At 48.1% G+C, this 12408-nt stretch overlaps 1 protein-coding gene across 3 annotated transcripts in view; it reads right to left on the reverse strand.

The window, feature by feature from the left end:
* LOC144141457 (uncharacterized) overlaps nucleotides 1–12408 on the reverse strand; it is a 100077-nt gene that overhangs the window by 65260 nt on the left and 22409 nt on the right. For all 3 annotated transcript variants that reach the window (XR_013316612.1, XM_077673012.1, XM_077673011.1), the window contains exon 3: nucleotides 8168–8301. Coding sequence is in view for 1 of the 3 variants with exons in the window: in XM_077673011.1 (XP_077529137.1) it covers nucleotides 8168–8274 (107 nt within the window). In the remaining 2 variants the exon portion in view is untranslated. The remainder of the gene's footprint in view (nucleotides 1–8167; nucleotides 8302–12408) is intronic.

Here is a 12408-nt window from a genome sequence, read left to right on the forward strand (position 1 = left end):
AAGCATTAGCCAGGTTAAGCACCATTTGTATAAACTGAAGTTTGCGGTATAATACGAACTCATCAGACAATAGTCTGGTATTGGATTTAATGCAGTCCTGTAGATTGTTCATTATGTGAGCAGTTTGTGACATTAGTGAGAGTGACTGCTACTACAGTTAGCTAATGGTCGCCATCCCACATCTGATCTTCCTCTCATAGTCGTCCTCACTTTCATCTTCTATCTCATTGCCTCGTGGTCTTCCTCTTCACCTTCGGCGTGTTCTGTGATGGCTGCTACGCCTAATAAACGTCTTGCCCGTAAAATCCCGTACACTGGTCCCTCAATGCTGGTACTAATCAAGTTGTGCTAGAGCCGTCGGGATTTTGCACAGTGGGAGTTTTAATATAGGGAATCCGGCACCACATCCTGTGCGCCCTATTGTATTGTTGCGTGCGCTCACGAACTCATTCTAGGGAGGGGTTTCCTCTCGCCGGCATCTGCTGTCGTCTCCTGCCAAAACCAGGACATTGATATCACCCCCACTAAGCCTACAGACAGCATCCGCGACGTTCCGCTGTGTCACTTGGTGGCGAGTGAAGTTTTTGTTCTTAGGCCTGGCTGTGAGACCAGAATTTCGATTTGTGGTGGCCATTTCCCCGATGTACACACGCTCCTAATTCCTAGTGGTCTTTTTTCTCAAAAGGAATCGTTGTCAAAATTTGTCTTGTCCGCTTCTCGCATGGGTCTGCATTGCTAGTCGCCATGAACAATATGCCGAAAACCATCCTCCTGTGTCAAGGCACCAGGATCGCTACCGCTGAAGACTCCGAAGCGGTCTTTGTTCTTCTGCTTTGGTCTGTTTCCTCCACTTCCCAAACCCGCGCTAATTAAGTCCACCCACCATGACCTTGCAGGGACGATCAGTTCCGACTTCTCCCAAATGCAAACCGATTCTTTATTGATTGTCCTGCACAAGCACAAAGATATATACCATTGCCCTACACTTGATCAAACACCGGTGCCAACGCATCAAATTGCGCCAGACGGAGCCCGTACTATTCGCCGCCGCCCATACCGGGTATCCTCATCTGAGCGGAAAATCATCAGCGAAAATGTTGCCGAAGTGCTACACCACAAATATATACGTCCATCTAAGCGTCCTTCGTCATCCCCGGTTCTCTCGGTACGAAAAAAAGAGAAGTCTGTTCCATTTCGCATTGGTTACCACGCACAGAATAAAATCACTCGGAAGGATGTACAGTATATCCAATGCATCGCACTAATAATGCTTTGTGTTGTCTACAAGGAGAAAAATATTTTTCTAGCCTCGATCTCCGGTCTGGGTATTAGCAGATTCTAATTCACGAGTCAAAAAAATAAAATGTAGCCTTTGCCACCCCTGATGCACTACACGAGCTCAACATAATGCCATTTGGAGTTTATCAAATATTTTTTCTGTTATGTCTAGGCCGAGGTGGGCAATATCGCTTTTTCAAACAGAGAGAGAGATAGAGAGAGAGAGGAAAGATCTTTGTTCGGGAAGAAGTAGCTGATTAGAGGAAGTGAATAAAGAGATGCAGGGAGCTCCAAGGTTTAGTATCAGTCTACGCCACAAGATGCTACCGATCATTTTTTTGCCCTCTCAATCAGCTCGCGCTGATCTTGAGGTGACGATGTGGTAAAAGCTGCCTCCCATGTCTCTAGAGAAGTAGAGCATGTACTGTTTAGGTAGTTCTCCCCTGAGAATAACCGCGGGCTTGACTAGGTTACAAGCAAGAGGGTGGATGTTTCCCCCATTTTAACAGAGTTTTATTTAATCTCTGACGTTCCCACCGAACAAATTGGCACACATAGATTTTCAGATGCTTATGTTGGTTTTTCGTCCACCGAGTTCGGGATTCTTCGGAACTGCAGCCTTGTTGTAAACAGAAAAACCTTGTCCGGCCTTATCAGCTCTTCTTGGGTGGAATTGCATACATATTTTTGGTAGAGGAGACATTTAATGCGGAGTCGCTGGATTGTTGCCATGTCAATCATGCCGTGCAGAGAAAGATGAATGCGGTGGAGATCAAATTAGGAATAACCGTCCAATGCCCACTGCCTGTTTCAACCGACATCATTCAGTGTACCAACGTTGTTGTCCATCAGACATCCTGTGAAGATCAAAAGGTCTCAAAACTTTTGAATCCTTTCTGGGATCCTTAAATGCAGCGGAGTCAACACCGAAGTAGAACGAGCGATGAGCAATGATTTAGAAGTGACAAATTTTGAAGACATCTGGAAGAACGGCAAGCGGTACGAAGTCGCGTTACTATGGAAGGAGAGGGTCGATCTGACCGATAATTACGCTGTTGCAACCAAGCGTCGGCACGCTTTGATGAAAAGCTCAGCAAATGCCCTGAGCTTGCAGAACGATACGACTCGAATAATCGAGAGTACCTCAAGGAGGAATCTGCGGAAAGGGTACCACCAACAAAAGAGCCCTCTTTTGTTGGTGGTACGCTCGTGAACGGGCTAGCAACGACCCTGTGGTAGCTGAAGAGTTGAGCAAGGAATAACTTCGGCGGAAAAATCCATTTGCTCACCCTCTAGAACTCTTAAAGCGCTGAGACTCCATTGGAACAAGCAGTCGGACACCTTTTTTTGAAGCCGTAGTGCATCCGTCATTTCATCTAGGAGCATCAGTGCCCCAAACGCTTCGTCCTTCAGGCGATGGCAAGGATCTAAGATACCCTTTGGTTTTGTCATGTTTTTCAGTGGGGAAAAGCTTCCTACAAGATTTCTGGAGGGAAAACCTCGACTGGGTTGGCCCTTTACCACCGAAGGTGTCTGCTGTCTTGCTTAAATGAAACAAGGAGGTCGCCATGCTAGAAGACCTTCAGATTCCTAGGCTCTTAGCATCCGGTAGAGAAGGCCCTTGAAAGAAATAAGACCTTCCCATCTTTTCGGACGCAAGTCAGTCAGCTTACGGGGCTGTAGCCTATCGCCGCACAGTCGACCCCACCGGTGCCCTCAGCACAACGTTACTGTTCGCGAAGACGAGAGGTGCGCCGTTGAAGCAGGCCACAATGGCTAGGTTGGAATGAATGTAGGCTTTGCTTGCGTCGGGCATGTGCGACTACATCGTCAAGAACTTTGACCTCGGCATCGATGGCACAGCATTTTGGTCAGAGTCACAGGCAACCTTTTACTGTAAAAGCAAAGATCCCACAACATGGAAGGCGTTTGTGCGAAAGCGCATGCCACTAATCCAAACGTTAGCAGATAGCACAGGGTGGAAACTCACACGAGGTTCGTCGTCGCACAAACGCAGCCGGTCGTAGTTGTGGTGGCATGGACCTGGATGTCTTGCCAGTCCTTATGCTTTCTGGTCGGAGTTTAGTGAGGAGACATACCTCGAAGACGGAAGCTTGAATGAAATTGAGGCGTTACCAGCAGTAATGTCTACGCCTCTACTTGCAGACTGAAGGCGCCATCGCTGATTGATTGTGGACAGTTGAGCAGTCGCCAATACTTTTACGGGTAACAGAACAAATAACGAGATTTGTCAAGAAGCTAAAGGAAGTGACAGAGGTTCGGATCGGTCTGTGGAAAAAGTTCAACAAGCGGAGCGCTACTTGCTTCGCGTCGAGCAAAGAAATCACTTCAGCATTGATGCACACTCCATCTAAACTTGAAACCGTCCCTCGCGCAAAGTCCCATCGAGCAGTTGAGAGTGTTTCTCGGCGATGACGGGCTACGTAGGGTTTAAGGAAGGGCAGAGAATGCTGACGACTGTTAGTGCTCTCGACATTCAATTCTACGACCGAAGAACTCTCACCTGAGAAAATTAATAACTCATCAATTTCACATAAATGTCTTCCATGGAGGACGCCGATATACTTTGACACATGTATGGGAGCAATTTTGTATTCTGCACGCGAGGCAGTATGTGAAGAATAGAATACGATGGTGTGTCATCAGTCAACTCCCCAGAGCTAAACCAGTCGAGCAAGTGTTTCCGTCACTGCCCAAAGAGCGCTTTAAGCAAACTCCTCCGTTTCTGGTGACCGCATTCGGCCCTGCGGGACGCTGTACCCCAAATCATATTGCGGGAAACGCTCTTATGTCGCCATTTTTTGTGCGCTGTAACAAGGGCTCACCTGAACAAGGGCTCACCTAGACCAAGGGCTCACTTGGACTTAGTGGCAGACATGACGATGGAAAGTTTTCTGTGCACGCGGTGCAGCTTCATACCCCGACGTGGTCTCTGTCAAGCATTGTATACAGGGTGTCCTAGCTATCATGCACGAAGATTTAAAAAAGAGCAATGGCGTTACTCAAAGAAAACCTAGTGCGTAATGTTTGCAGTAATCTGAAGAAGCGGACAGTATTTTTTTCGTTATTGATATTTAACTAATTAATTCCAAATAATTATCCAACTCAAGAATTACTGCCCTAATCACTAAAGTGTCAATGAGGCACTTGTAGGTACCCACGAGGGGCATCTAACTGCGGTATTTTCCGCGCGGAAATAATTGCGTACTTATTTATTCTGACTGATAAAGAAACCCGGTGAAAAAATCTTCCACCTCCTCTCGCGGGAACCCCTGTGTAGATGCGACGCATAGGGGGTTTACGTTGCACGTCGGACAGCGGAGGAACGGCGCTGGAACGATGGAGCGGAGCGGCGCAGGCACCGCGTTTTATAGCGCGCATAACGGTGAGGGCACGCTGCGTCTGTCGCGGCTATGACGCAACACAATCCAACACAATCCACTTTAATCCAAATCCAATCCAAATCCAATCCAATCCAAGCCAAGCCAAGCATAGCCAATCTAATCCAATTCATTCGAATCCAATCCAATGCCCCTCGCGAGAGAGTGTTCGCTATCGGAGAGGAGAGGGGGTGAGCGGCGGAGAGCGCAGCTCACGCGGCGAGGAGAATGGGGGAGGAGCGGATGCCGACAACAACGCCGACGCCGGATGCAGGGACAAGGCGAGTGAACGAGATGCAGTCGCATCTAATATGAAAACTACCACGTGAAGGCGCTTCCGCGCACATTGTAAAGCAGCGTCCCCAAATAAGCTGATTGAAAGCAAGTGCTTCGCCTGTCACTCGTCCGAAGAGACAGCGCATCACCTTGATAATGACATGCATGGAAGGAGCAGCAACAACAAGATTCGCGGGGCAAGTGTGCAGAAAAGGTAGAAACTCGGTCGGGATTTCTTTTTTCTTTCTATTGTTTATTTCATTCTGGATAACTCAGAGGCAGACTGTTTGAGGGCATTCCTTTACGATGCGCGCTAATGCGCGCGCAGGTACCATGACATGGTAGTTTTCATATTTCTCGGGTTTTCTTCATCCGTCAGAATAAACGATTACGTAATTTGTTCTTCGCTGAACATACCGCAGTTAGATGCCCTCGTGCGTATCTACAAGTGCCTCATTGACACTTTAGTGATTCGCACAGTACTTCTCGAGTTAAATAAGTATTTAGAAATATTTATTTAAGTCTTATAAACGAACAAATTGCTGCCCGCTTCTCTACAGTACTGCAAACATTATGCACTAGGTTTTTTACGAGTTGCGCCTTTAATCTTTTTTTAATCTTGGTGCATGACAGCTGGGGCACCCTGTATAGTAAAGCAGGAGCATTTGTCAAGACGTCCAATGAGCTTCAGAAGCTTTATAGAAAGTTTAGAAACCCTTTCGTGCTTGCCTTCTTATCATCGACAACTGAGTGGAAACTCCAATGCCCGAGTGCTCCCTGGTGGGTGGTGTTTACTAAAGGTTCCTGCGGTGTGTAAAAACCGTTTAATTGAAGAAGCTTGGACGACGGCTTGTTAACAGATAGAGTTGGCTACGCTACTAACAGAAGTTCAGGCCTTCGTGAATTGTCTGCATTTACCTTACGGTTTCAGTGAACTTGAGCAGCCATATCCTTTGTCTCCAGCAGAATGTCTCGTCGGAAGGCCACTGACAGTGTTACCACCTTACGACCCAGCGATCAACACCAACTCGAACACCCATCAACTAAAGAATCTTTGACGTGAACGAGAAGATGATCTGCAATCCTTCCGCTCCCTAACTACTTCTTAAGCGCCAAAAACTACAGGGACATAGAATGAGACAGGGACACGCGCTTACTTCCAACTAAATTTTATTGAGCAAGCGTGAAATATATACATGAAAAATAGTCTATAGGAGATACAGAAAAAAATTACACACAAGGGATAACAGATAAACTCGGTGCTGTTCCACACGTGTCAGGCACTACCATGACCAGTTCTTTTTCAAGAACACTGCTTCCGTTAGTTCAAACACCGCCTTAATGAGCTTCGAAATTTTGCATCCAACAAAGCCACAAGGGCAGATTTACTGAAGAACAGTATTGTTCTACTAGGTCAATGACAGCATCCAGGACAACTATGAACCTTGGCACGAATCGAAGTGTTCATCGGCCGACGACAGGGTGTTATAAAGTCCTCTTATCTGCGTTAGCCCTGCGGCACTACAGCAAGGCGTCACGTACAGATATTGTACCCTTTTTAATCCACCTAGCGTCATCTGTCGGTGGGGAACACTGTTTGGACTTTCTTTTCCTTACCGAACCCTTCATCCGAACAAGACGTGTCGCTATAATAATTGAATGTCGCGCTTCAGCTAGAGGACCCATACGTTCAACAGTGCTGCTTGCGGCGAAGCGGGGACCCACGCAGCAGCCACGGCCACTTTGAGGCGAAATGTTGCGGCGCTGATATCCAAGACGGGGATGAACACACCGCACTTTCAGCCAGCAAGATACAGGGCACCTGTATAAGTGACATGAAAAATGCCTGAGATTAATGGGATCTTTTTAACACAATGTCGGAAATAAGAATTCTCGAACCGCGCTACGTCCACGCACATCCTTGCTTGCGTCAGAGGCTTGATCCACAATGGTATGCCTCATGGTGTCTTCATACTCGTGTTTTTACACTATCACGCCATTATCAATCCGATTTTGGTCTTCCAGGTGTCATAGGGAGCCACCTTATAACCTGTTTGTTTTAATTGGGATGTTTATACCATGGAGGTGTCGATATGCGATAGGCATGCCAAGCAAATTGGATCGATCAACTCGGTTTTCTGAGAAACTTCTGCGTTTGTAGTTGTGGGTATACTTTTTGGACTAACCTCATTAGATTGTATCTCTTTTGAACGATCTGTGCGTTTGCCCTATCTTCAATGTAATCGCGCGGACCCAATTTTCTGGTATTTTCTTGTCTACAATATTATGTAATGTACTCGGCCTGTCGTTGTTTGCGTGTGCTCTCTTTTTTTGTTCTCTTCAGATTGTTTAGCTTATGAAAGTATTGCATGATTGACTGGAATGTGGAGGAACCTTAGGGAGCTAGGGGAATATTTCGCAAACAATGTGCGCTCATATATAGTGTTGATGGGGCACAATTGCAGCCTCCGGACTGGTTGCATTAAAGCGGGCTTGCGCCTGCCTGGCTTCTAAGGTATGTGTGAGAAATCATTGCGTCGTTGTGGATAAGGTGTGACCTTAAAGATTTTTGGCTAGTCTTCTATGCAATAGAGAAAAAAAAGGGATACCACAGTTGGTAGATCACTACGCAGTTACTACGCAGACCAATGTTTTACATCTCAAGGGATCAAAAATGTATTAATTATGATTTGCAGCATCGAAGATTTTGTTAGCTGGACAACAACAAAAGCAAAAATAAGCGGGGCTTGTTTGCAGAAAAGGTACTTGAGCTTTTGGACTATAGTGTGAAGTAAAGGAGAAGTACGCCAATATTGACCGTGCAGCCCTATTACTGAGTGTAAGGTCCCTTTTTTCGACCTTTAAGTGGTGGAATACATTTTCTGGAAAGAACAGAGTTGCAGACACAGTGGCGTACTGCTCTAAGTTCTTTATCTGGCTACAATTCTGTCAGGTGTACAGAAACTCCAGTTAAACAAACCACGTCGCATGGTGACTTCAGCAAAGTTTCCTGAATATTTTTCTGCGTTTAATATCTGCCCATGTTTTCTATGTGTAGGACATGGCGATTGAAGACTCATAAAAATCATCTAGGATGATTTCTTTGCCCATCATAAAACACTGTTGGGCTACATCAGTACGCCATATCAGAAGAATCGAATTTCAACAAAATAAACTGTTTCTTCCTGTCGAAAATTACTTGCTCCACTTACCCCTTACTCGTGGAGAGGCGCACCAATTGAAAGTCACTTGTGGTGTCGCTTGGATAAATATAATACAGTCTGCATTTGTCGGGATTTTCCTCAGTGGTGTAGTACATGGAGAATATGCTAGGTATTTTTAGAAACTGGAAAAAAAAATAATTAATAAATTTTCAGTAGAGGGTTTTTTCCCAAACAAATTACTATCCAGTTGTTTTTAGGCGTTCAATCCTGCACAGCATGCAGAATCAACAGGATTCTTCTTCGTTGTGTTTTTCAACCACATGCTCCGTTTAGCCGCATTGCTCAGTGTGCTGTGACAGCATGCAGATTTTTCTGTCGTGATTCTATACCTGTCATCCTCGAAGTTTTTTAAAGTTTCAGACATTGGAGAAAGCCCCTTGGGGGTGTGAACGGAAATACGCTTTATATTATTGATATTCATTTCAATACGGTATGTTTCTGTCTCTTCCAATACGCGCATAATCACTTACAGGTACTAATATAAAAACGTTTTGTGAAGTTGCAGCATTATATGCAATTGCTGAAGGCTTTCGATAATACATTCAGTATCTATAAGCATGTATACGTTAAATCGGTAATATGGCAAAAAATATCATCTCTTCCAGTGCGTTCACTCTATCATTAGTCTTTCCTGTACCGAAAAAGAAAACCAAAAATTTAGTACCATTTTACTCAGTGAACAAAAGTGACCTGCGAAGCCGGACAAGGTCCCTAGAGTACAAAAAAATACGTTTGTTTGTCACTTGCGATCGAGAACCCTTTCCAGTCAAGTAACTGAATCAGGAGTTGAGCTTTTCTCAACCAGAAAACGTAGAGTTGCCTGTTGCTCTCAAGCATCCTGGATATCTCACTGTCTGTGTTCTTCACCAACCCAATCCGTGCGACCACTTAGAACCCCTGCACGGGGCACCTTGGGTATTCTTGGTGACAATATTGGTGACACCGCGGGCCCTGAGACCCGATACGCACGCTGTAACCAACCGTGGTAATGAGTTTTAATGCGAAGGGAAGAAACCAGAAACGGTGGCCGTGGGAGGCGTGGCGAAGCTCCGGCGAATGGACTCACCCTAAAATTACAAAACACATCTCCTAATCCTACGCATAGTAACACCATCCTTCCCTATACCAACATAAGCATCTCATTGCTTAAGGTTAGGAAAATCTGCTCAGGGTGCAAGCTGTGACGGTCGTGTGTGTGCCCCGGCTACTCCAAACCAGATAGATGGAGCAACTTTCGCCGCAGTACGTTTTCCCGAGGGAACGCGCGGCCGCTTCGCTAAAGACATAAGGTTCCGTTTTGCCTCGGGGCGAGCCAGGCTTCCCCCTGCTCGACGCTCCCTTGGCGGGTGCAGACAGCCGCGTCTTCCACCGCCGCTTGAAGCAGGCCCATCTCCCCCTTTTCCCCGCCGCTGCTCAGAAGTGGGAGGGAAAGGAGATAAAGAGGAGCGAATGGAGAGGATCAGGCCAGCTTTGCGGTGACCGTCTTGCTATCCGCAAGCAGCCGTAGGAGCAATCCGAAAGCGCGTCCCTCCCAAGAGCCCGAGCTCGCCGAGCTACCGGTCCCGCCCAGCTTTTCCTTCCTGACCGCGGCCTACAGCTCGAGGTCGCCGAGCCACCGGCCCCACACTGCCGCCATCTCCGGGCCCCGAGACCCACTTGGGCCGTCGGCGTCCCGTCGACGATTCACAACCCCTGCAACCCGAACGATTCCGTCCAACCTGGTGAGGAAGCCGGCAACACTGAGGCACCCCACTGAGGCACTAATTGTTAATGTTTTTCGCCCGCCTCAGTGTGTCTCATTTACTCCAAGCTCTGCGTTGACCCACCTTAATATAAGTTGTGACACCAATTAACGAGCGTTACACATAGTGGCAGCGGTGGGATGGATCCTTCCTTCACGGGAGACGGACACATGGTGAACATCTGTGACATTTTGCATGTCCTGGAGGCAGTGGGACGTCTGGGCGGGTGGTCTGACGCGCAGTTGGTAGGCATTGACGCTGTAAGATGGTCGGTGCAGCATATGATTTTGCATAGCATGATCAGGCCACGGCCGCGGCTAAAACCTACGCTGACTTCAAGGACGGGCACAAAAGCGGTTCGACACTGAGCCCGAGTGAGGAAAAATTGCGCAAATTTATGTGCGCTAGTCAAAAAGACGCTGAGGACGTGCAATCGTTCGCGGCGAGGCACCGCACGTTGGGCAACGCGGCTATGGGCGGACGTGGTGGCGTCGAGCCCGAATCGAAGCGCGAAATCCGCAGAGAGCTCCTCGACGAGCAACTCCGAACCCAATTTCTAAACGGGCTCAGCGATCCGATTAACAGGTTCACGCTCTCACGAGACCCCAAGACCAGGGATGAGGCGGTCGACGCAGCCGTACGAGAGGAGAGGGACGAACGGGCGGTGAATAGCGGTCATACGCCCGTACGCAGCGTGCGGGAATTCCACAGGGAGAGACGAGCTGCGTGCGCGCCTTGAAAGGGTCGAGCGGCTTTTGGAGACTAGCATCAAACTTCAAAACAAACAAATGCGTGACTGCAACACCCGTAGGGGGAGTGCTCAGCGACGGGGGGCCTGTTACAACTGCGGGAAGTACTGCCACTTTTCGAGGAACTGTAAGGAGAACAGGCGCGCTGACGGCGGCACCCAAGCAGGGGGGAACCCAAACCAAGCGCTTCCGAGACGAATCAGGGAAACTTTAGGGCCCCCTTCCTGAGATAAACGCGTGGAGGCGGAAAACAAAGGGGGCGCTCAAACTGCTGTTATAAACATTTGTGGGGAGGCACGCCCGATTGTAGAAGGCGGCTCGAATGGAGCTATGTTGAAATGCCTAATGGACACTGGTTCCAAGGTCAGCCTTTTAAGATATAGCGCTCTCGATGGGGCTATGCCGGACTGGAAGCAGAAACTTAGGCGGGTAGAACAGAGAGCGAACCTAGTCGGCATCACGGGCGATACCTTAGAAACGGTCGCCTGGTGTGAAGTGCCTGTGTCGTTCGGAGATCGCCATTTCACCGCAAGGTTTTTGGTTTGCACGGAAAAAGCCATGTTGTCGGTAGCCGGCCTATCAGAGCAGGGAATAGACCTGTTGCAGAGCAAGGGGACACTAAGCTTAGACGGTGTCGAAAAAGCCCTTGTTAATTGGGCTGGTAAGGTCGACAGGACCAAAACTCCCCGAGATTGGCTCACGACGGAGAGAACCAGAATCCGCCTTGCAGAGGAAGGCATACTACCACCGTTAAGCGAGTGTGTGCTGGCAGGCAAGGTCGCCTGTGAACCGGCGTATGGGCGCTTGGGGGTCGCAGAAACTGACCTAGTAGATGTATCTGTGCTCGCCGGAGCCTACTCCTTAGATGTTCCCAAGATGGCCGGCTGCCGGTGCGCATTGTAAACACTACGCTTGAAGAAGTCAGATTACCTCGCAACAAAGCGGTCGGGGTCCTCGCTCCCGCCGTCTTGACCGAACAGCCGGTGGAGGAGGCAGTTTGCAGGCTTAGCACGGCCGACTTCTGCAATAATTTGACCTTTCCCACGTCAGCGAACCCGAGAAATCCCGCATTCAGGATCTGATCTCTGAGTTTAGCTTGGCCTTTTTTACGGGAAACACAGATATTCGGCAACTGCGAGGAGGTAAAGCACCGGATTCCTACTAACGACGCCGCGCCTGTCTATCGTAGGGTCTGTCGTAGGGTACATTTTTAATATTATTTTTTTTTTCTTCTCTTTTTTGTGTGTCCGTACCGGCGAAGCGATTGGCCTCGGTGCTGCCAACTGCCGGGCACTGCCCTTCAAGCCTTCTGTGGCTTCGGCAGGCCCGCAAATGTACTTTGTATATTGCAATAAACATATATTATTATTATTACTATTAGTATTATACCTGAATTCCTTATGCAAAGAGAGACGATATGGACAAGCAGGTTAACGATTTGCTGGACCAGGGGATTATTGAGCATTCTACGTCTCCGTGGGGTGCGACGGCGCTGCTGGTCGAGAAACCGGACGGGTCATATCGTTTTGTCATTAACTACGGCGATTAAACCGTGTGGCTCGCGTCGACCCGTACCCGCTACCGAACATTTCTGAGACGCTGTCAGAGATAGGCTCCGCAAAATTTTTCACAGTCGTGGATATGGCTTCCGGCTATTGGCAGATAGAAATGCACGAGAATAACAGGGGAAAGACCGCTTTCAACACGCCGTCGGGGCATTACCAGTGGCGACGTTTGC

This window comes from Haemaphysalis longicornis, unplaced genomic scaffold, assembly GCF_048455015.1.
Source record: "Haemaphysalis longicornis isolate Haplotype H1 unplaced genomic scaffold, Haemaphysalis longicornis Haplotype H1 scaffold_6, whole genome shotgun sequence".
Taxonomy (NCBI): Eukaryota; Metazoa; Arthropoda; class Arachnida; order Ixodida; family Ixodidae; genus Haemaphysalis; species Haemaphysalis longicornis.